The 21,148-nt window shown below is 48.3% G+C and overlaps 1 protein-coding gene across 10 annotated transcripts in view; it reads left to right on the forward strand.

Moving 5' to 3' along the window:
• The window catches only part of LOC137784202 (probable E3 ubiquitin-protein ligase HERC1), a 38,392-nt gene extending 19,754 nt beyond the window's left edge, over nucleotides 1-18,638 (forward strand). For 3 of the 10 annotated variants that reach the window (XM_068574694.1, XM_068574695.1, XM_068574699.1), the window contains exons 39-80: nucleotides 253-541; nucleotides 887-1,593; nucleotides 2,217-2,430; nucleotides 2,972-3,141; nucleotides 3,713-3,796; nucleotides 4,470-4,656; nucleotides 4,754-4,881; nucleotides 5,033-5,256; nucleotides 5,372-5,631; nucleotides 5,772-5,824; nucleotides 5,904-6,101; nucleotides 7,590-7,755; nucleotides 7,847-8,096; nucleotides 8,518-8,740; nucleotides 8,850-9,130; nucleotides 9,773-9,900; nucleotides 10,365-10,492; nucleotides 10,584-10,811; nucleotides 11,303-11,430; nucleotides 11,538-11,737; nucleotides 11,834-11,948; nucleotides 12,103-12,252; nucleotides 12,406-12,504; nucleotides 12,689-12,862; nucleotides 12,944-13,228; nucleotides 13,319-13,384; nucleotides 13,530-13,655; nucleotides 13,750-13,888; nucleotides 14,031-14,212; nucleotides 14,312-14,467; nucleotides 14,541-14,663; nucleotides 14,786-14,888; nucleotides 15,316-15,485; nucleotides 15,593-15,731; nucleotides 15,817-15,986; nucleotides 16,084-16,253; nucleotides 16,400-16,565; nucleotides 16,671-16,747; nucleotides 16,847-17,099; nucleotides 17,196-17,348; nucleotides 17,708-18,013; nucleotides 18,090-18,638. In XM_068574694.1, coding sequence (XP_068430795.1) covers nucleotides 253-541; nucleotides 887-1,593; nucleotides 2,217-2,430; nucleotides 2,972-3,141; nucleotides 3,713-3,796; nucleotides 4,470-4,656; nucleotides 4,754-4,881; nucleotides 5,033-5,256; nucleotides 5,372-5,631; nucleotides 5,772-5,824; nucleotides 5,904-6,101; nucleotides 7,590-7,755; nucleotides 7,847-8,096; nucleotides 8,518-8,740; nucleotides 8,850-9,130; nucleotides 9,773-9,900; nucleotides 10,365-10,492; nucleotides 10,584-10,811; nucleotides 11,303-11,430; nucleotides 11,538-11,737; nucleotides 11,834-11,948; nucleotides 12,103-12,252; nucleotides 12,406-12,504; nucleotides 12,689-12,862; nucleotides 12,944-13,228; nucleotides 13,319-13,384; nucleotides 13,530-13,655; nucleotides 13,750-13,888; nucleotides 14,031-14,212; nucleotides 14,312-14,467; nucleotides 14,541-14,663; nucleotides 14,786-14,888; nucleotides 15,316-15,485; nucleotides 15,593-15,731; nucleotides 15,817-15,986; nucleotides 16,084-16,253; nucleotides 16,400-16,565; nucleotides 16,671-16,747; nucleotides 16,847-17,099; nucleotides 17,196-17,348; nucleotides 17,708-18,013; nucleotides 18,090-18,275 — 7,754 coding nt within the window. In that variant the 3' untranslated portion in view covers nucleotides 18,276-18,638. Of the gene's footprint in view, nucleotides 1-252; nucleotides 542-886; nucleotides 1,594-2,216; nucleotides 2,431-2,971; nucleotides 3,142-3,712; nucleotides 3,797-4,469; nucleotides 4,657-4,753; nucleotides 4,882-5,032; nucleotides 5,257-5,371; nucleotides 5,632-5,771; nucleotides 5,825-5,903; nucleotides 6,102-7,589; nucleotides 7,756-7,846; nucleotides 8,097-8,517; nucleotides 8,741-8,849; nucleotides 9,131-9,772; nucleotides 9,901-10,364; nucleotides 10,493-10,583; nucleotides 10,812-11,302; nucleotides 11,431-11,537; nucleotides 11,738-11,833; nucleotides 11,949-12,102; nucleotides 12,253-12,405; nucleotides 12,505-12,688; nucleotides 12,863-12,943; nucleotides 13,229-13,318; nucleotides 13,385-13,529; nucleotides 13,656-13,749; nucleotides 13,889-14,030; nucleotides 14,213-14,311; nucleotides 14,468-14,540; nucleotides 14,664-14,754; nucleotides 14,889-15,315; nucleotides 15,486-15,592; nucleotides 15,732-15,816; nucleotides 15,987-16,083; nucleotides 16,254-16,399; nucleotides 16,566-16,670; nucleotides 16,748-16,846; nucleotides 17,100-17,195; nucleotides 17,349-17,707; nucleotides 18,014-18,089 lie in introns of those variants that run through there. The other 7 variants (XM_068574696.1, XM_068574700.1, XM_068574697.1 and 4 more) reach the window with 5 other exon arrangements.
• The last annotated feature ends 2,510 nt before the right edge of the window (nucleotides 18,639-21,148 follow it).

A 21,148-nucleotide genomic window follows, 5' to 3' on the forward strand; every position in this document is an offset into this window, starting at 1 on the left:
GTCTAAAACATGCACCTCTGCATAATTATTTGGGAGGATGGATAGCAAACGTGGACATTTGAATCAAGGAGGTTGCAGCTCATGAAGAGTTTTTATCTCCATTTGCATCCTTGTTGTGCAGAACATATTGTGACACTGCTAATGCTTAATTAAGAGCTGCTTTCCGTTGTGCACCTCGATGCTCTGGGTTTCTCCGCTGTGCCTCCACCCTCATCGCTCAATCCCTGACGCTCTGTTCCTGCACGCTCACAGCAATCGGCCCCTTTGAGAAGGAAGAGACCGGGAGAGACCGAGACGTTGCCGCAGACGACACGGGGGAATTGCTGGGACATCGCCGGTCCCTGTCGGAGGCCAAGCTGGCCGCTCTTTGCACTGAAGTGTGGCCGGTCCTGGCCCTGATCGGAGGCGTGGACGGCGGCCTCCGGGCTGGAGGCCTGTGCCGGCACAAGCCCAGTGGACGCAGGGCCATCCTGCTGGGAGTCCTGAAAGAAGGAAGCTCTCTCGCCAAGCTTCAGTGGGAGGAGGCTGACCTCTCTGTCAGGTATCACACATGCATATGCACACGCCCCGAATTCATGACATGTCGTCACGTGTGTTTCTTTAAATGATGATTCTCATTAACTTCCATTAAAACAATTCTTATATTTTTCTTGTCTCCGTCCTTTCAGCATGTTTATTGTTACTCGGCGTAATTCTTTTCTGTTGGCGTTTCCTCCGATTAATCTGTGTAACATCTTACTTTATTTTCATCATTAACCCCCCTGATCTTACTTTCTTTTTTGCTTCTTCCTCTTCATTCTTAAACCCATTAACCCCTGTTGAATCCGTCCTGGTATCACCCCGTGCTGTGTCTGTGGGTTCTTCCCGTCCTTACCAATAACTAAAGCTCCATGAATTCTTGGTCACCCAGCGACACGCCGCTCGTCTCGTTGGAGCCCTGCGACGTATCCTTCTGCGACGTCACTCCGCTCGGAGGCCTTAAACCGACGGTGTTGTTAGACCTGATTTATTTGATGGGGCTGCTGGAGGAGCAGGGATGGCAGGGTGCTTATCCAGCCTGCAAAAGGAAATACTCGGAGGAGAACGTGAGAGAGAGTGAGACGGCCGAGTCGGATCCCTTACCATCTTCGTCCACGACCAAAGATGCCACAAAGATTGTCGACCATCAGGAGTTGACCTGTTTCCCCGAACCTGCCCAAACGTCCCAGACCTCCAGAGTGGATGCCTTTGCACATGAACTGAGAGCAGTTCGAGTCTCATACCTGCTGCTCGGAGCTTTGAAATCACTGACTGTCATTTTTAGTTGTGAGAAGCTATCGGATTTGCTCCTAGTGCCTAAACAGGACCCCTCCTCCTCCTCAATGAGCCCCGTTTCCAGCCCGAACATTGACCAGGCCAAGGCCGACAGCAACCAGTGGGATGAGAGTGCGGAGCTGAGATCAGTGCTCCAGTACGTGGTGCAGAGCATGGTGAAGTGGGCAGTGAGGCCCTGCCCCATCAAGCAGAGCGTGTCTCTGGTTGACCTGGAGAGAGCTCAGGTCATGATCTACAAAGGAGCCCTGAGCCGCCTGCAGGAGGACAGAGAACACAAAGGTATCGTGGAGCATCTGTGAGACGCTTGTTGTTTTAGTTGTTCTGTGTAGATTGAAACTTGGACTTTAGCCTCGAGGCACATTGATGCGATTTATTCTGTTGAGATTAAATTGACTTTCAAATTTTGACCACGCGTCCAAAAACTGCGTTAAGAAATGAACAAGATGGTGACATCACAGACGGCAGGATTATTTAATCCTGTGACCTTTGAATCAAAAGAACTTTGTTGCTGCAACTAACGATGGATTTCATTATGGTTTAATCTGCTGTTTATTTTGTCGATTAATCGTTTAGAAAACGTCATAAATAATGAAAGCTGCTCATCACAAATTCCCAGCACCTTAAGGTCAAATTCTTCTCTTTTTCTGTCAAATCTGCCAATTAGTTTTCTGTCAATCGACTAATTGTTGCAGCTCTAATTTGTAGGTGAAAAAAAAACACTTTCAACAGTTTTGAAGAGAACATGTTGATGTTATAAGACATGTTAATAATCAGCATTCAGACCTGATCTTTGATCTTCTCCTCATAGTCTTGGGACTTGGACAGGCTGAATATATTACATTTATAGTCTTGTATTATAATAGGTATGGGGTGATCTGACCTTCCCCTCCCTTTCCTTGCAGAATCTGGCCACCACTTGTCCTCTCGGCCCATTTCCAAGTCCTCCAGCTCTGTGTCCTTGTACAGCGCGGGATCAGAAGGCACCGCCATCTTCGGCCAATCCAACAGAGCCTCGGCCTCGTCCTCGAACACCGACTTGGCGTCCTCTCTGCCGACAAACCTGCAGGCGGAAGGCCTTGATAACTTCAACCCCTTCTTTCCCATCAGCCTCCTCCAGTGAGTACAGATTGGATTAATCATAAATGATTTACCTGTTGGTTGAGTAGATGATACTGAACGTGCTGAGTGCACACAAACGCAGAGTTATCCTCAGTTCTCGTGTCGTTGCTGATTGCTCCAGACCTCAATCTTGTGGCAGCAGCAGCTTATCTGAAGCCCAGGGAACGGGTGAGTTAGGATGGATCTGGATAAAAGAAGCACTTTAACCTCAGCTGCAGCTCTGCCTGCGTGTTCCTCTATTAACCCAGCCAGCTGACCGCTGTGCCACACAAACAAACTGCCTCGGTGCTTTACGCTCAAACAGAGAATCAGAGACAAACAGCTTTCTCTGAGAGTGAGTCGACACAAGAAAAGCAAATACTGGACTTCAGCATTTAAATATTGACGTGTCAGGATGCATGCTGGGTTCATTGTGAGTTGTAGGCATCACCGTATTCCTTGATTACGTTTCAGACGTCAGGTCGGCGCTGAATCCCGGCAGTGCAGCGCCGCGTGCTCTGTGCCATCGCTGTACATACTGTATCTTGACTCCCTCCAGGCACATGGTCTTAACTCGGTTCCCCACGCTCACCGGCCTGGTTAGCGCTCCGCCCGTGCTGCACCCTTGCTTCAGCCTGGCCAGCTCTGCTTCCTGTGACGCCTTCACAGAGCAGCAGACGAGCTTCATGGAGCCGGGTCCCTGCAGCACACAGGCCAGGAGCAGCCTGGGTAAGAACAAGCGCAGAGAAACGCTGTCGGAAATCAACAATAAAATAAATATGGTCTAACTTACAAATGAGCGTTAAAGAGAAAAGCTCTGCTAATCGTTGCAGCCATACAGGTCAGTTGGTTTACAACAAATAGTTATTAAATCAACTTCCTCCATGGCTTCATATCCATACGATGATTTGGAAATGAAGTTATTGTAACGATAAGAGGTGTTATGATTATACAGAGGGATCTGTCTGTCTCCTGCATGGTTTTATTTGTACGTCTCGGCTCGTGTTTTTGCTTTGCAGATGTGACATTTGTACTATCAGACGCATGCGTGACAGTTTGCGCCTTCACATGCTTGAATGGCACCGTTTGGTTTCGTCATCACTTGTGTCGGCTTGTTGTTGGTGCTTGTTGTAGTTTGTAAACTAATGAAGCAGAACGTAAACTGAGGAGGAAATGACTTCACGACTAATTTCACTACAATCTTCACGCACATGTATGAACATTTAAAAACTACAGCTGTGGGCTTGTTTTTTGTTTTCTGTTTTTTTGTGTACTTTTTACTTTTCTCCTCAATCACCAGAGCGGACACAAATGTTTGTCACCAGTCGGTTGCTAGAAATGGGATTCTCTATGAGACATATCTACTGGGCCATGGAGGCAGCAGGTACTGCTTTGTGGAGCGTCTGATATCACTACCTTGTTTTGCTTCATGTGCTTTCTATTTTAAACATCTGTCCTTCACTGTGTGCGCAGCCTTTTTGTCTTAATAAAGATTAACACGATGCTCTTACTCGTAGTGGAAATCAATTTAGACTTTTAGATTTTAGTGGAAATCAATTTAGGCTTTTAGATTTTAAGCTTTTAGATTTGACCCACCTCTCATGGGAAAAAGAAACAAATGCAAATCCAATTTTCTCAAAAATGTTGCTCACAGTATATATATTTATATCGGCTTCTAAGACTACGATTTAAGGATGAACAAATTCTGATTCTAAATGGTACTTTTGGCAGGTAAAATAAAATATATATATACATTATATATCAATAAATGTATAATAAATGTTGAAATCACAAACCTTTCACATTGTGAAATCGTTAGACCTTCCCTCACTTTCATTATGTCATAATTTTACAAATTTCACACACTAACCCTTGTCACACTCTGTATCATCAGAGCAGATGCACCAGACTGACCTTACACACACACACACACACACACACACACACGTGATCATCTGGTGGTGATGTCCAACACGAGTTAGAAAGGCAACGCTCCATGATCCGTCTTTTCTTTTGTGAACTCTGACAGTTCACACCTTCCCTGTGGTCCCTCCCAGATGTAGCCGGTGACCTGGACTCTCAAACCATCGAGGTGCTGGCCAGCTGGATGCTGGAGCACCCCCTGCTGGAGGAGCAGCACGCCGCCGAGTCGGCGGGACCGGAGGGGGCTCCTGACACGCCGTCGCCGGACGGGCCAGAGACGGTGCAATGTCCCGAGCGGCCCTCCAGTCAAATCAATGAGAGGTCTGGGACTCGAGGAACACGCTGACATTTATTCTGCATTGCTTTGACACAATGATATGACATTATTACTGCTATAAACCAGGTGTGTTGTCTCTAGTCTGTTGCCGGGGCTCGACTGGATAGAAAGGGAGAATTTCCTGGACGTCCACCTCACGAGGAACAGGCCTCCTCCGGCGAGGCGGCGGCGCTCAGGCCCGAGTCAGAGGACTTCTTTTCGGAGGGCAGGTCAGAGGCACGGCTTTAATCCAGAAATAATTTGTATAAATATTGTGAAAAAACAGAAATAAAAAGACACGACTGTCACCCGATTTGAACGATTGTGATGAACCTGTGAGACTACATGACTGAACATGAAGCTATTCCTTTTCCTTTGAAGCCAACACCATCTTCTCAGACCTGCCGTCACCCATCCCGCTGCCCACGCTGTACCAACAGCACACCTCAGCCAGTGATTGGCCGGAGCAGGTGGAGTTTCATCCCTTCTCTGCTGAGGAGTCAGAGCTGGGCTACATGGACGACCCATACCACGAGGAAACATATGAAGATCTGCTCACGCCTTCATTCTTCAGCTTGGAGAGAGACACGCTCCAGATAGTGGAGGTAACACACACACACACACACACACAACAGAAAAGAGATTACTTTAGATTCAAACCACTGTTCCATGTGCTGCCTGTGGACCTCCTTTGTTTCACGGTGTGTTTAAACTCTTCAGGCTGGAGAAGAACACAGTCAGATGGTGAAGTGTGAGCTGTGCAGCACTTTGACGCTGCAATTCAACAACCACGTGAAGCGCCGTCACCCGGGCTGCGGTCAGAGTGCGGCGCGTAAGGGTTACGACAGCACCGGCGCCTACGTGGACGTCTGGTTCAAAGGGGAGTGCGGCTCCAACTTCCCCTTCTACCTGCTCTGCAGCTCCTGCAGGGAGAAGTATCTGGCTGTAAACCTGAGTGACCCGACCTCTAAATATGAAAGGTAGAGAGCTTAATAACACGCATTATAAATGCATGCAGCTAATAGTGATGCCTCAAGACAAGTCCTCATGATCTGATGGACTATATTTGGTGAAAGTAGATTTCTTACATAACGTGTTATTTGTCTTCTTTTTGCTTCAGGATCAAAGGTCTGACATCTGATCTGATTGGCCAATTGGACAACACGTCTGATGGTAGAGAAGGAAAACAGAACAATACTTTTTTAATGATTTTTCAAGACATTTCATTACATGAATGCTGCTCGTGTTTCAGATGACTGGGAAATCAGCCACAGAGACGAGTGCGACGCAGACAAGCTGACGGGTCTGGAGGACTTTGGGCTTTTGTTGAGGCCACTGGGGCTGACTGAAAATAAGCTGGTGCCGGACCCCATCGCCTTCACCGAGCCGGATCCCCTGGGAGCTCTGGTGTACAGCTCAGCTGACCCGACGAGAGCGGCAGCTTCCAAAGGTACCAAGGGTTGGTCTAGAAACATCACAATAATAATAATAATACTTTATTTATAGAGCACATGAACAGACAAAGAGGTCACAACGTGCTGTACAGATTAAAAAAACACATGAAAACAAATAAAAGCAGATAAAAGCAGGTCGTAGGTATTTAAACAAACTCCAGCATGAACAGGTAAGTCTTTAGTTGTTTTTTAAAGACATCACTGAATCAGCAAACAGATCCTGTAGAGGTAAAGTGTTTCAAAGCTGAGCAGCTACTGCCTCAAAAGCTCACAGTCCTGTCATTTGCTAAATGCATTCGCGTCTCTTTGAGTTCAAAAGTCTCAAAATATATATTTCTGAAAAATGTTTAGAGTTAAAACAGAATTGCAAAAGAGTACGCGATTCAAAATGAAATGCTTTGACATGAGATGTATGATATTTATGGTACAGTACTAAAAAAGGAACAGCTGTCTTATGCAAGCCTGTTCCTGAGGGAGCAGACATGCAGCATCCTGTTTAAAGGGCAGAGCAGAGGCTGCTTCAAGGACAATAGACTGGCACTGCGTCATCATGCGCCAATCGCAAAGGCCGAGCCCCCTTTTAGGGAACGGATGGCTTGTCACTTAAGGAGAGAAACAGGACAACGCTGCTGTGTCGCAAGTCATGAAACACATAGAATCCAGGGTGAGTATCAGCTGTGCAGTGAATCACTGAGCTGGAGACAGTGACTGCTGGTGTGGAGTTCGCTTCAGTGGGAGGACGTTGCAGTGAAGTCTCACAGTGCAGCAGCATCAGGCCGAGTCCAGATCACACTGTTATTATTATACACAGAATAAATAATGAAATGCATACAAATTTATAATCCAAACAAATTGCATTGACATCTATAGAACACTTGTTTTCTATCCCCATCAAAAGAGGCGTGGCCTTGACTTTGACAAGCACACTGTGTATTTTGCACAGACTGTTCTATGCACGTTGATATTTAAATCCATTATATTTGTAATAATGTGAAGAATGGAGTGAGTAATGTGGTGAGAAATAGTTTCCTTAAATATAAAGATCTTCATGTGACCACACCGTTGACGTTGACTCTGCAGGAGGTTCTTGTTGCAGGTCTGAGTCTGGGACTCGGATCTTTTCTTGGCTACGTGTCTCTGTAGCTAACTGTCCTCTAGTTCACGTTGCATTGAATGTTTCTGTAACTTCATCTCCGCCGAAAGATTGAGCCCACTTGTTGTAACGCCCACCCACGTTCCCTCTGTGCTCGCTGGCAGCAGGAGAAACCAACCAGTCAAACTCACTGCGGCACAGTGACTCATCACTCATTCATCAGAGCTGGGCATCTCAGGCACACAGCAAAGCACTCCCAGTCCTCCCATTCCAGCCGTTATTTAGACTTTTCTGCATGCCCACACATGACATGTTTAGAAATGTGAGTTTAGCGAGGTGAATAAGGGATTTGTCCATGTTGCATGCCTCTTGATGAATGTTTCCCCACCAGGAAGTGCCTTTGTTGAGCAGAAGACCTCCCTGAGCCTTGGGCAGCAGGCGGTGTCACTGAGGGACTCTCACGATCGACTCAAGGCTCTAAGGAGAGTCACCTCCACAGCCCAGATTCTGCTAGCTTACAGCATGGTGATGAGAGCACTGTCTCAGACTGCCTCCAGGTACATTTGACCAGAATATAGCATTCACAATCATTGTGTATCCCCTGAATTCAGTGTGGTTTCAAGAGTCCTCTCTCATCTTCCTCTCCAGTGCATCGGTATGCAGCCACCCTCACGGCCTGGAGTCCCTGGGCTTGGCAGATATCCGCATCCTGGTCCGTTTGATGACTCTGGCTGCAGGCGGCCGCGCTCACGCCTGCGTGGACGGGCAGTCGAGCGCCAAGGGGCCGGCGAGCGAGCGCAACAGCTCCACCTGCCTCAGCTTCCTGACGGCGGCCATCGGCAGCGTGGTGTCCCACAGCCCGACCGCTTACAGGCAGCTGGTGGAGATATGCACTCGGGTCAGTTTTCCTCATTTAATACACTAACTATAAATCGTGCTCATTACTAGGGCGAAGAGATATGACCTCAAAGGTCCATCACAGTAACTCATTTGTATAAAAGCAGTTCTATATCACAGAGTGTCACATGTGTCTTTGATAACAGTAAAAATAAAGTAAGTATTTGTTTTAATACATCAATAAATTACACTTCCTTTATGGTGCTGGCTTGCTTTTATACAATTGTACGACGTGATTGCAGTATTCAGTCTTATTGGTTGAAAAGCTGCTTGAATATCACTGGTTGTTGTAGATTAAGATATATGTAATTATGTAATCATACTGGCTTGAAAGGATTATAGAATTGTGACATTTGTTGTGACTGTTTTGCAAAAGAATAGAGGTTCTAAACAGTATTTCGACATGGCTTCCTGCGCCGTAGGACCTGATGGCAGCAGCTACAGGGGTGAACGTCGGCGCCATCGGTGACCCGCAGCAGAGAAGCTGTCTGAACTCGGGCCAAACATCCCAGGGAGCCCGGCAGCAGAGGGACCGCGACGAGCAGACGCCGCCTACATTCCTGGTCACGCAGAACCTGGTGTCCCTGCTCACCGAGAAGGGCGTCCACGGCCACGGCCCGGATAAGCCGGAGCACGAGGCTAATGGTGAGAGGCTGATGCGTCGTTATGAATCATTATTTATTACAGCGTTTGAAATCTGGTGATTTTGGTTATTCGTCGGCAGCATTCATTCTCCTCCGCGTATGTGACCCAGACACAGGAAACCACGCGGCGTCTTCTTCGTCCTTGCCTCCTTCTCCTCTGCCCCACCCGATGAGTGCCAGGGTGGGCCCTCTGGAGCTGGCCAACGCTCTGGCGGCGTGTGTGCTGTCTGCCAGGCTGACCAGCACCCACCGCCAGTGGGCAGCGAAGCAGCTGGTGCAGGCTCTGGCCGCCACGGGTCGGGACGGCCCGAATCGGCCCCAAACGTACAGTGACCTGGCCGGCGACCTGCGCAAGAGTTCTCTCAAGAGGCTGGAAGGACATTACAACAAGGTGAAGGATCTTCTTCTTCTTAAACTGGATATGTATCCTGTTAACCCTTTAATCTAATGGACCAAACTGTGTTTCCTTCATTCTCACAAGATGAGAGGTTTTTTCAGATCGTTTTTCAAAAGATGTTCAGCTCAAAAACCACGTTTATCCATAATTTATAAACTAAATGTGTACGCTTATGTCTACTTTACACTACTACGACCACTTTACACTTTTTGTGAGCACAATGATCACTTTAATTCATGCACTTGTGCAATATTCACTTTTAGTATATTTCAGTACTTTGAACAATTTTTTATTCCATCTGTAAAAAAAAATTCAAATCTGTAAATTTAATATTCTTCTTTTTTAGTGCTAATTTTTTTATTAAATCTTTAGTCTGTTTATTATCTACTGTTTATTCATATTACTGGTTTCTTTTATCTTATTACTTGTGAGCAGTGCTGCTTTTAATCCTGTAATTTTGCCACTGAGGGACTCCTAAATTATTTTATCTACTATCTTAAAACAGAGATTATTTCAGTGAAAGTATTTTAAAACAGTGTGTGAAACAGTCTCCTCTGGCTTTTGGAGAGCTTGGGTAAAAGTGGTGTTTCACGTCATGAGAGGTGAAGATAACAACGAGCTTTCTGCTGCGTTCAGGTGACCAGCTGTTCCTGGAACAGTGACCAGAATCTGCTGGCGACCTGCTCGCAGGACAAGGTGGTGCAGCTGTGGAGCATCAGCCAGACCACCGTGGAGCTCCACGCCACCTTCTCCTGCATCACCAGGTTCTGCTGCTGGTTTCACTCGTTCATTAGTTTTGTCCAGTGACGATGTGACAGTGGCATGCTGATGCCAGAAGAATATCCAGCCATATTCATACCAGTGAATTGAAGCTCACTTTCAAAAGAAATGGAGGGACATTCGTGTGTTGGCTGCTTGTTCTTGACATCATTGTTTGATCATCATCGCCTGCCGTGCTTTAGCTCGTAATAACAATTTTTAAATGTAACTGTACAGCTCGTCTTTGGTTAACACATAAAGACCAGGTCACGGCCTAACCTTTAAAACCTGAATCTTATCTGTAGGCTATGTCTGAGGATGTTGAAGCAAATGTAATGTAGTTTCAGCCAAATGGACATAATGACAAGTTTATTGTTGATGAAGCAACACATTAAGACTGTTCTGAAGAGCAGAGGAGCTTCTTCTCTATGGCAGAACGTGGATTACTTAAGTTCCTCCCTCTCTCCAGTAAGATGGACAGATCGAGCAGCGAGCGGGCCGGTCGATGTCATCACATGTCTCCTGTGTACTGGAGTACGGGGGGGAACTTCTTGGCTGCCCCGGATAACAAACACGTCACCATCATGAACATCAGGGGTGCGTCTGACTTTTGCCTCTTTACTAATGTGGCGTGTGCATGTTTTTTGGTTGTTTTTTGTTTTTTTTACAATGTGTTGTGTTGCTCCAGGATCTCATTGTCACGTGGAGGCGCAGGTGTCTCGGGTCACAGCCCTGTGCTGGGCTCAAACCTTCAGCTTGTCGGTCCTGGACCAGCCGGCGGCCCGGCAGACCGGACCCGCCGAGAGTCTGCTGGTGGCGCGTCTGGACGGCTCTCTGTGCTGGCTGCAGGTCGATATGCAGCAGGTAGAGCTGCACGTCATGAGCACCGAGCTCACCCGCTGCCACAGTGAAGAGGGTGAGGACACACACACACACACACACACACACACACACACACACACACACACACACACACTCGCTCTGTTTAAAACATAAGAGAATGAAATGAGGAGATTGAAACCACGTCATGTCTATACAGTAAATATAAAGCTATAGCTAGCGAATGTTTTAGCTAACCGTACAGTTTGGAAGCAAAGGGATAAAATATCCACCAACCAGCATGTTTAAACTCACAATAACATAATGATAATGCTATTTTGTTTGTTTAATATATTCGCTAACAGAAATTTCAAGGAGCAGGTTTGTACAGCTAGCTGTTTCCCTCTACTTTTCCTCTTTTTCTTTTCAGTATGCTAAGCTAACTTGCCTACTTGCTGTAGCTTAACATGACACAGACAAGTGAGTGGTTTCAATCTCTGTATCCACGTCTCATCGAGATGAAGTTCATCTCCTAAAATGTGAACTATTCTTGAAAGAGGTTGGTCTTGTTTTCTCATCTTCCTCCAGCCCCGCAGTGTGTCGCCTGGCACAGCGAGGACAAGCCTTTTGCAGTGGGCTACCCCAATGGCATGATCCTGCTGTCCACAACTGAGACCTACGAGAACGAGCAGCCCGTGGTGCTGTCCGTCTTTCAGGTGCAAACACAAAAACACCCCACGAATAGTTCACTTCACACCCAAATCAGTTGGCATGATGTGACACAGCACGTAAAACATCTTCTCTGATTGACTTCACTCTGCAGGACAGCGTGAGCTCGCTCCAGTGGGACCCCACAGGACACCTGCTGCTTTGTTTGGGGAGGTCTGAGGCCGTGAAGATACTGGGACGCTGCGGGGGAAACTGGGTGACCCTCCACTCCCTCGTTCACTCCAGCACCGTCAACATCGCCGAATGGTGCCCGCTGGCTGGCAGAGTGCCCGAGCCCAGGCTCATGGTGGCTGCGTGAGTTCAAAGTCTGAATGATTTGCTTCTTTCCCACACAAGTGAAGAGAGTGATGATATATATGAATTACCTTAATTCTCTCCGTGTTTCCATAGAGGTTGTCAGAACGGCGCCGTGCATGTCTGGACGCTGCCGCAGGGCGGCACCTTTGTGTCTCTGCCCAACATATTGAACAGCTCCCAACGCCAAGATAGAAGCACTGACGTCAAGGTCAGTTTGTTCACAGGTTGTGGGTCCCTTTAAGCAGCCTGGTTCTACAAATATCCTTAAATGGCAGTGTGATAAAGGCTAATCAGGATTATATGTGACAGTCATTCATTTAGTTTGATTTCACAAGCTGATTTAAGCTCATATAATCTCCCAGGTCTGTTTCTTTTCACAGCAGGAGAGTGCAAAGTGTGTGTTTGTGCTTCGTGGCCACATCACAGCAGTGAAGTCGGTTTCATTTTGCTCCAGCGGACTGGCTCTGGTCTCTGGAGGGATAGGCGGGCTGCTCAACATCTGGTCCTTACAGGTGGGGAAACAAACACTCACCGTTTGCTTGACTTGAAGTCAGTGCAAATATTCCCCTCTCAAGCATCAACACTACCAGACAGCTACACAATGATTGTGTATAATACAAACACACATCTGATTCAACCCTCCTGCGTCTCTGTGCCTCTTCCAGGATGGCTCAGTCCTGCAGACGGTTACAGGTTTGGGTTCGGTCGTCAGCACTACCTGGGTACCAAATTTGGGTGTCGCTGCCTGCTTTGGGCGGTCGAAGGTAATTTAGATCTCTCATAACTTTAAGAGATCAAAAATCACATTGTTTTTCTCCTAGTATGTCATACTAATCCACACTTCAATGTTATGTATTAGTTCATTGCCATGAGAGAAGATGTGGATGTGTTTTCTCTCGCCTGTGTCGCATTACAGCTTCGTTCTGTCATTGTGTGTTTTTTTCCCAGGATGTTTTGCTGATCTGCTGCACCCCCGACTGGATCAGTCAGAACCACGTGCTGGCTTCCTGTCGCACGGTCCTCAGGAGCCAGAACATCCTGGGTCTAAATCGAGCGCCGTGTTTGTCCGTCTTCCTGGAGAGGCTGCCGCTGTTGCTGCAGGAGCAGTACAGCTATGAGCGGGTCACTACCGGAGCTAAAGCGACCTTGTGTTTGGCGGCCTCGGCTGAGACAGATACTTAGAATCCCTCTCTCTCATTGCAGACCCACGTGGCGGCCGGTGACCAGCTGGTCCACAGTGCCTTCCTGCAGAGCCTGGCCTCCCTGAGCGTGGGCTTGTCCTTAGAGAAGCACCTGTGCCGGTACCCACGCCCTCCGCACCACGCGAGTCCCGACGCCCACTCCTGTCCGTCAGAGTGGAGCTGGCTCGCCACTTACGCCACCACCGTCCGCAGCGCGGAGGCCATTGCCAGCGGCACCGCCTTCCCAGAAACCTTCAATCTCTCCGAGTTTCAGGAGGGGGACGTCATTGAAATCAGCAAGGCGCTAGTGAGTGACGGCCGTCCATTGGATGTGTATCAGGAATCTGAATTGACTGCAATGAACACAAGTCATACACAAGACTTCTCTGTTTACTAGGACAATAGTAAGTGGAGCTTCAGGATGGATGAACAGCTGATGTCATGGGCCACCACCAGACCAGAGGTAACAGTTTGTGAAACACAGGAGAGCCTTTGAGTTACATTTCTCTGCGGTAATCTCATCTGTCTGACAGGGAGATCGTGTTTTGTTTCAGCTGGGCGGTGTTGTCGTACATTGTGGTTCATATTTCACCTGCTGTGTGTCGCAGGACTGGCAACTCGGGGGGAAGAGCGAGGTCTACCTGTGGGGGAACGGACGCTACGGACAGTTGGCGGGAATGGGAACCAACCTCATGATGCCGACTCTTGCCCCCTCTCTGTTACAGACCCAACAGGTAGCAACCTTTTTTCACACAACAGGACACACACTTTGCCCACGATTCCCACCGTTTCCTAATCGCCGCTCCCTCTGGCGGGGTCGTCGCTCAGGTTGTGTGCGGACAGAACTGTTCCTTCCTGGTCCAGTCCAACGGGGCGGTGTTGGCCGTAGGAGAAGGACAGTACGGCCGCCTGGGTCAGGGGAATTCAGATGATCTGTATGTCCCCACCATCATCTCTGCTTTCCAAGGTACAGTATCCACCCAGGTGATGAATTTAAATGTCGGCCTCAAACGACGTCTTGTATAGTATTTTCAACCTGTCGCAGTGGCTCAAGGTGGTGCAGTGTGTCCTGCTGTCTTAGCTTTCCTCTGACTCTGATCTGTGGGCAGGCTACGTGGTGACTCAGCTGGTGACGTCCTGCGGCTCTGACGGACACTCCATGGCGCTGACTGAGACTGGGGAGGTGTTCAGTTGGGGGGATGGAGATTTTGGAAAACTGGGCCACGGCAACAGTGAAAGGCAGAGGAGACCTAAACAGATCGAGGCCCTACAAGGAGAGGAGGTCGTTCAGGTGGAGATACACCTGCTTTCAGCTCTCATGGGATCGCAGCAAAGTCCTTAAACACACTTTTTCCTCTGAGATTCCCATGACTTCTCTTCCTCTTCCCAGCTCTCTTGTGGTTTCCGGCACTCCGCCGCGGTGACGGCAGACGGCAAACTGTTCACCTTCGGCAGCGGTGAGTCCGGTCGTCTGGGTCAAAGGTCAACATCCAACAAGATGCTGCCTGAGAGGGTGGCTGCCCTCGAGGGGTACCATGTGGGGCAGGTGAGACATGTGACTGTTTGAACTGGGACGGTGACACAGTTTCCACACAGACGTAATGAATCGCCTCTCGCAGGTGTCGTGCGGTCTCAACCACACACTCGTGCTCTCCCTCGATGGAATGGTCGTGTGGGCGTTTGGAGACGGGGATTATGGGAAATTGGGAACTGGTTCGTCTACAGCAAAATACTACCCTCAGGTACGGATGAAACGTGTGATTTTGGTTAATAGCAAAAGACTCGCTGCTCAAAGTATTCACTCACTGATCTGAGTGCTTTTATTTAATATAGATGAAGTTTTATTTTTGGCTGTTCCTCTCAGAAAGTGGAGCAGCTTTGCAACCGGGGAATTAAGAAGGTCAGCTGTGGCACTCAGTTCTCCGTGGCGTTGGCGTGTTACGGACACGTTTACACGTTTGGACAAGGTACGTCTTCAGCGTGAGACTGGATTGTGAAACTGTGTTGTCGTGTCTCCATGTCGCCTTTGAGTTTCTTACTCATGTCGCATTCTTTTAAATGTAAATCACTTAAATTGACCCTTAAAAAAAAAAAAAGTATTTACATCTAAAAAGAGTATTTTTGTGTTACTCTCTGCTACAGTGTCTTTTTATGTTGATCAGCGAAGCCTGAACCTTTCAACTCCAACACATTACTTCAGCAATGACTGGCTCTGGTTGGCATAAGCGTGTTCACTGCGTGACAGGAGGGAATGTTCTCTTCTGAATAGATCCACCACCTTGCTTGGCACAATGAGAGCTGCGTGTGGAAATGAATCTACAATGTTCTTGGTGTAATTCTTGATCACACACTCGTACAAGCCAGCGTGTCACTTGGCTTCCTCCCGTCCCTCAGAGCGTCTGATTGGCCTGCCGGACTCGATGCTGAGGAATAAGTCCCGCCCCCAGCTGGTGCCGTCCCTGGAGGGTCTGTTCATAGAGGACATCGCTGTGGGCTGTGAACATGTGCTGGCCCTGTCCTCCACTGGAGACGTTTACGCCTGGGGCTGCAACAGCGAGGGACAGGTAACCGACACCCCGGGGAACACAATCACACACACTCCAACGGTCTCAGGTGTGCATTCATTGCATGCCAGAAGCACACTTGTGGACTCGTACGTGTTGTTTCGCAGCTCGGCCTCGGGCACTCCAACCCGGTGAAAGAGCCCACGCTCGTCACGACCCTCCAGGGGAAAAACATAAGGCAGATCTCCGCCGGCCGCTGCCACAGTTCAGCGTGGACCACCCCATCTACCTCATTGAAAAACTCAGGTACACACTCTGAGTACAAATACTCTTCTTTCCCCCGCTATAATCCATCAAAGGCAAAACACCGCAGGCTCCATTTTGTCTCCAGGTGGCTCTGGAAGCTTCCAGCTCGGCCTTCCCCAGTTAGTTCCTCCCCAGTACAACACGCTGAAGGACTGCAGCCCTGACGTCCTCAGCATGCGCCTGCGGGTCCTCTACCACTTTTCTGATCTCATGTACAAGTCCTGGAGGCTGCTCAACCTGGACGCCAAGAACCCGGTAAACTTTTAAATCTCATTTTGCCGTCCTCGCTAATAAAGACTCACTCGACTCTCATTCACTTCGCTCCTGTTTCCTTCCCTGTGCCTCTATCCAGGTGTTCACGTCACGCTACAGTTCTGGGACGACAGCCATCATCCGGGGCGATCTCCGAGGTCTTCTGTCCCCCAAGGTCAACACTCTGCCTCTGGTGCGCTCCATCGGCAGGACGATGACCCAGGGCAAGACGTACGGGCCGCAGATCACTGTGAAGCGCATTTCCACGAGGTAGAGATGACCAGCTGCTGCTCAAGAGCAAGACTTCTGCTCTTTGTTTTGCAATTTTCCATCCATCTGTACAGCTGGCGGTATTTGTGAATCAAAACTTTGACCGTTGTCCTCTCTCTCTCTCCCCCCCCCGCGACGCTTCGCAGAGGGCGTTCGAGCAAGCCCATCTTCGTGCAGATCGCCAAGCAAGTGGTCGGCCTGAATCCTCTGGAGCTGCGGCTGCCGTCGCGCGCCTGGAAGGTCAAGCTCGTCGGCGAGGGAGCCGACGATGCCGGAGGAGTGTTCGATGACACCATCACCGAAATGTGCCAGGTAGCGAGCGGCGAGGAGCGGCGAGGAGCGGCGGAGGCGGCTGAGACGCAGCCGGGAATATTCTCTGTGTATTTTATTGACCAAAACAAAATGTGTTGTCACCAGGAGCTGCAGGCCGGCGTGGTGGATCTTCTGATTCACACTCCCAACAGCTTTGCAGATGTGGGCAGCAACACTGACAGGTGCTCATTGACTGTCATCGTCACCGGCAGAGTCAGTACATTGTTTTAAAGCAAAACATGACATTTTAAACTCTTGGCATTGGCTGTGTTCCCTGAAAGGTTCCTGTTGAACCCGGCGGCCCTCTCAGAGGATCACATGGTGCAGCTTCGCTTCCTGGGTATTCTCATGGCCGTGGCCATCCGCACCAAGAAACCTCTGGACCTGCATCTGGCTCCCTGGGTGTGGAAGCAGCTCTGCTCGATGCCGCTGGGCGAGCCGGACCTGGAGGAGGTGGACCTGCTCACCTACCGCACCCTGCAGGGCATTCTTCACCTGGACAACAGTGGAATCACAGAGGATAACTTCCACGTGGTGAGACACTAGTTCAGGTAGTTGACCTCCCACCTTCTCATCCTCCGTTTCCCCAAATGACTCACTTTTCCACTCCTGCCATATCCCCCGATGCAGATGATCCCGCTGGACTCGTTCGTGGCCCACAGTGCAGACGGAAGGCTGGTTCCTGTAGTTCCTGGAGGTCAAAACATCTCCCTGACCTTCGCCAACCGGACTGAATATGTGGAGAGAGCTCTGGACTACCGGCTCCATGAAATGGACTCACAGGTTTGAAATGTTGGAGATGGATTTGGGTGAATTCAGCAGATCTGTTCACACGTATGCACATAACCTTAAAGCATGCAAACTGTTGCAGATTATATTATTAGTGGCTGGTTCACAACAATATAAGAGATTTCCATCTAAATTCACCAAACAGACCTGACCCACATGGACCGGTTTAATCGTACAACACAATGAAGTGTGTATTTCTACTACTGTATGTGAAGCTCATCCATTTTAAACACCGGTTCCCATCAGCGCTCACTCGACAGGCGGCTTGTTGTGCGCTTGTTGTTGTTGTTGTTGTTGTTCCCTTCATCTGGTCCTCAGAAGCATCAAAGCGGACGTGGTTCTGTTGTGTCCAGGTGGCGGCGGTCAGAGAGGGCATGTCGGCCATCATCCCCGTGCCCCTCCTCTCTCTGCTGACGGCGCAGCAGCTGGAGCAGCTGGTGTGCGGCCTGCCGGAGGTCTCGGTGGAGATGCTGAAGAAGCTGGTGCGCTACCGCGACATCACCGAGAGCCACCAGCTCGTCGGCTGGTTCTGGCAGAGCTTGGAGGAGTTCACCAACGAGGAGCGAGTGCTGTTCCTCCGCTTCGTCTCCGGCCGGTCCAGGCTGCCCTCCAACCCGGCCGACATCACGCAGAAGTTCCAAATCATCAAGGTCGATCGGGTGAGGTCATCGCTATCGCTAATGACTAGCTCGTTCACAAAGAAAGTACAAAGAATAAACTTTTCTTTCCCTTCAGCCCGTCAACGGCCTTCCGACCGCTCAGACGTGCTTCTTCCTGTTCCGCCTGCCTCCTTACACCAGCCAGGCCATCCTGGCCGAGCGTCTGCGTTACTCCATCCACAACTGCCCCTCCATCGACATGGACAACTACATGCTGACCCACAACACCGAGCCGGCGGACAGCTCCGACACGGAGGACTGAAGCGGCCCGGCGGCGGCGAACCTTCTGACGAATGTATCTCCTCCCTCGCCGCGCACATTATGCACTGAACACGAGATTTTTATTGGCCAAACCCGTAAGCTAGTGTACTGTACTGTTGATATGTTGGTTGACATTTAAAGATACGTGTAGTTTTGGTTTTTCCAAATGTGCAAGGTGTTGTAATTAATGCAGTGCTTTCTCTGGATCGGCACCACAGGGACAGGGAATAGCATTTTTAAAATATATAGGTGAATAAGCCACAAAAAGAGTTAATGTGCCTGTTTGTTTTGAAAATATGTAATAATTGAATTACCTGTCCCACACAGACAGTATTATTGTAAAATAAAAGAGTGTTTAAATAAGTGTTGTTGGTGTCGGCCTATTGATTTTGATTTCCTGCCTCAAAATGTGAAAAGTTTCTGAATAATAAATACATCAGAATATGTATTTACATTCATAATCTGAATGAAGTGAATATTAAGTCAGTGAATAACAAAGCTTGCTTGTCTTAGTGGACCTTCACACAGAAGACTCATAAAAGGAGACGTGGATATTAATATAGTTCAAAAGCCCCACATAATGGCAGAAATACAACATGTGTTTTTCCAGATTACTGGATAATTCTGGATTATGTCATGCTGTTAAATATTCTGAGTTGCAACTAAATAAGTGGCTGCAGTGGCGGTGCGTCAATAGAGGGCGCTAGGGCGCCGCCCCTCTTAACATTTTGAGATTAAAAAAAATAAAATAATAATATATAGATCGTCAAAAAACATTATACGCCAAATAATTTCAATAAGAAACATACCGTGTTGACACGCTATAAGTGTGTGGGCGACAGTAAGCCCCTGTTATCAGCCACTGGAGTTAAACGTGACCAAATATAAATATTCGTCATCACTGAGAAAACCTCGCCCTCTTTCTCGGGCGCCGGCCAAATGGGAGTTTACGGCAGCGAGCAAACGTTTTACGGGCGTTACAAGGAGAGCTTCTCATTGGCGGATGAAACTGGAGCGCAAAGGTTTGCGCCCTGGCCAATGACATCGCTTCTTGTTTCAACGTGACTAGACTATTCGTCGAATCAGAGGCCTGTATCATTCCCTCACTTCCTGTATAGCTCCCACGTAGCGACGCGAGCAACATAGCTAGCAGAGACATGGCGACTGAAAACTCTGTGGTGTCTCTACGCGAAACATCTTTCAATCCACGATCAGATGTTGACAAGAAGAGGCTGAAAGAGTTGGACCCGTACGTCCGGATTAAAAGATCCAGCAGCAAAGCACTGACCGCGGGAGGACGTCCACCCGGAGCTTCTCCCCAAGCTACATGCTAACCGGAGCTAGTTAGCTGGATGCTAATAAGCTTAAAGGATTGCTGCAGAGGTGAGTGTCAAAACCAGCACATACCGGTTAGAGTTTAATGTTTGATCTTTCACACAGCAGAACGCATGTTGGACATTGTTAGATTTGGGTGGATATCATATCATATCAGACTATAACTTTATCTAAAATACCAATTCAACACCAACAAGTAAGTTTGTGTTATAGCTCCAGGCTAGAGCATCAAGGTGGCTCCTGGCCTTTTGTATATGTTGATGAGCCATCAAGACACACAAAACATAGCTTTTTTGTCTCCAGCCACGACAATGGTTGAAGTCAAAGGTTATTAGCATCTATATGGCCGTAGCACCTGGCTACCAGGCTACCTGGTGCTACGGCCTTATAGCCCCCTTGATGGCCGTGACCAGGCCATCGAGGTGGCTACTGGACTTTTGTCTGTTGATGAGCCATCAAAACACACAAAACCATTTTTTTTGTCAACTCTGATTATTGGCTTTTGTCTGTAGTGTAAAGCCTGTTTGCAGTAGATATTTCCCCACAACGTGTATCTCTCTGTCTCTCTCTCTCTATTTATCTGTAGGTTTGTGACACCATACTTGGTCACACCAGAGGTTGCCTTCAAAGACCTCATCAGTGCCACATTACTGCAGGGCCCCAGTGTGATTGCTAGTAGTGGCCTACTCTGTTAACACCCAGTGTAAAATGTGATGTATCTCTTCCTGAATCTGATCTGCTCTAAACCTCTTTCATGTGAGGGTCTGAGCTCCTCTTTTATTCTGTAAACCTCTGAAACCCAACCCGATGTTTCTTAACCCATTCTGCTCTGAACCTCGTGCCCAAAGTTACAGTTTGTCGATAGTTGTTATTGGACAGTGTTCAGTTGTTTTCTTGAAATTAGTTTTTCTTTAGAATATTCGACTCAAAAACTCTTTTCTCCTCATTGTGGAGTGCTATTTAAACCGCGCCCCCAACTGCGCCCACCCCAGAAAAAATGTCACCAGCCGCCACTGTTTTCATAACATTTCTATTGACCGCCTCTACATGGCACATAACACACAAATCAACAACGTCCCTCTGTTACAAAACGAGATCTTAATTCGATTCCCTCGTTTCTCATGTTGTCCTGAGTCAGCGCAGCTGCTGCGTCTGTAATTTGTCTGCTGGTGCGAGGTGCGTCTGCTGTGACCTTATTACCATCTGCTCCCTGAATTCAACCTGCAGTCAGCAGCAGCTGAGCGGCTCTTTCACCAGAGCTCCATGTGTGTATTAATATAACATCCAACAACTTCCCCGTGCACCGCATTAAAAAACAAAAATAGGCCAAAGCGGTAATAAATTGTGTCAAAAATTTGTTTCAAATCTGTTGTGCGGCTGTAGTGAAGTTAGTGTGAAGAAGATATCCAGCCACAGGAATGCAAACACAAACAACACTGGCTCGATTCATATGCTCGAAAAATGCTGATTTACGTCACAGTTCAGCTCCGCATCGTCCTCATCATCGCTTCCTCCTCTTCATCTCCATTCACGTCTTCA

This window comes from Clinocottus analis, unplaced genomic scaffold, assembly GCF_023055335.1.
Source record: "Clinocottus analis isolate CAN_PGR_092001 unplaced genomic scaffold, fCliAna1.0.p SCAF_13, whole genome shotgun sequence".
Lineage (NCBI taxonomy): Eukaryota > Metazoa > Chordata > Actinopteri > Perciformes > Cottidae > Clinocottus > Clinocottus analis.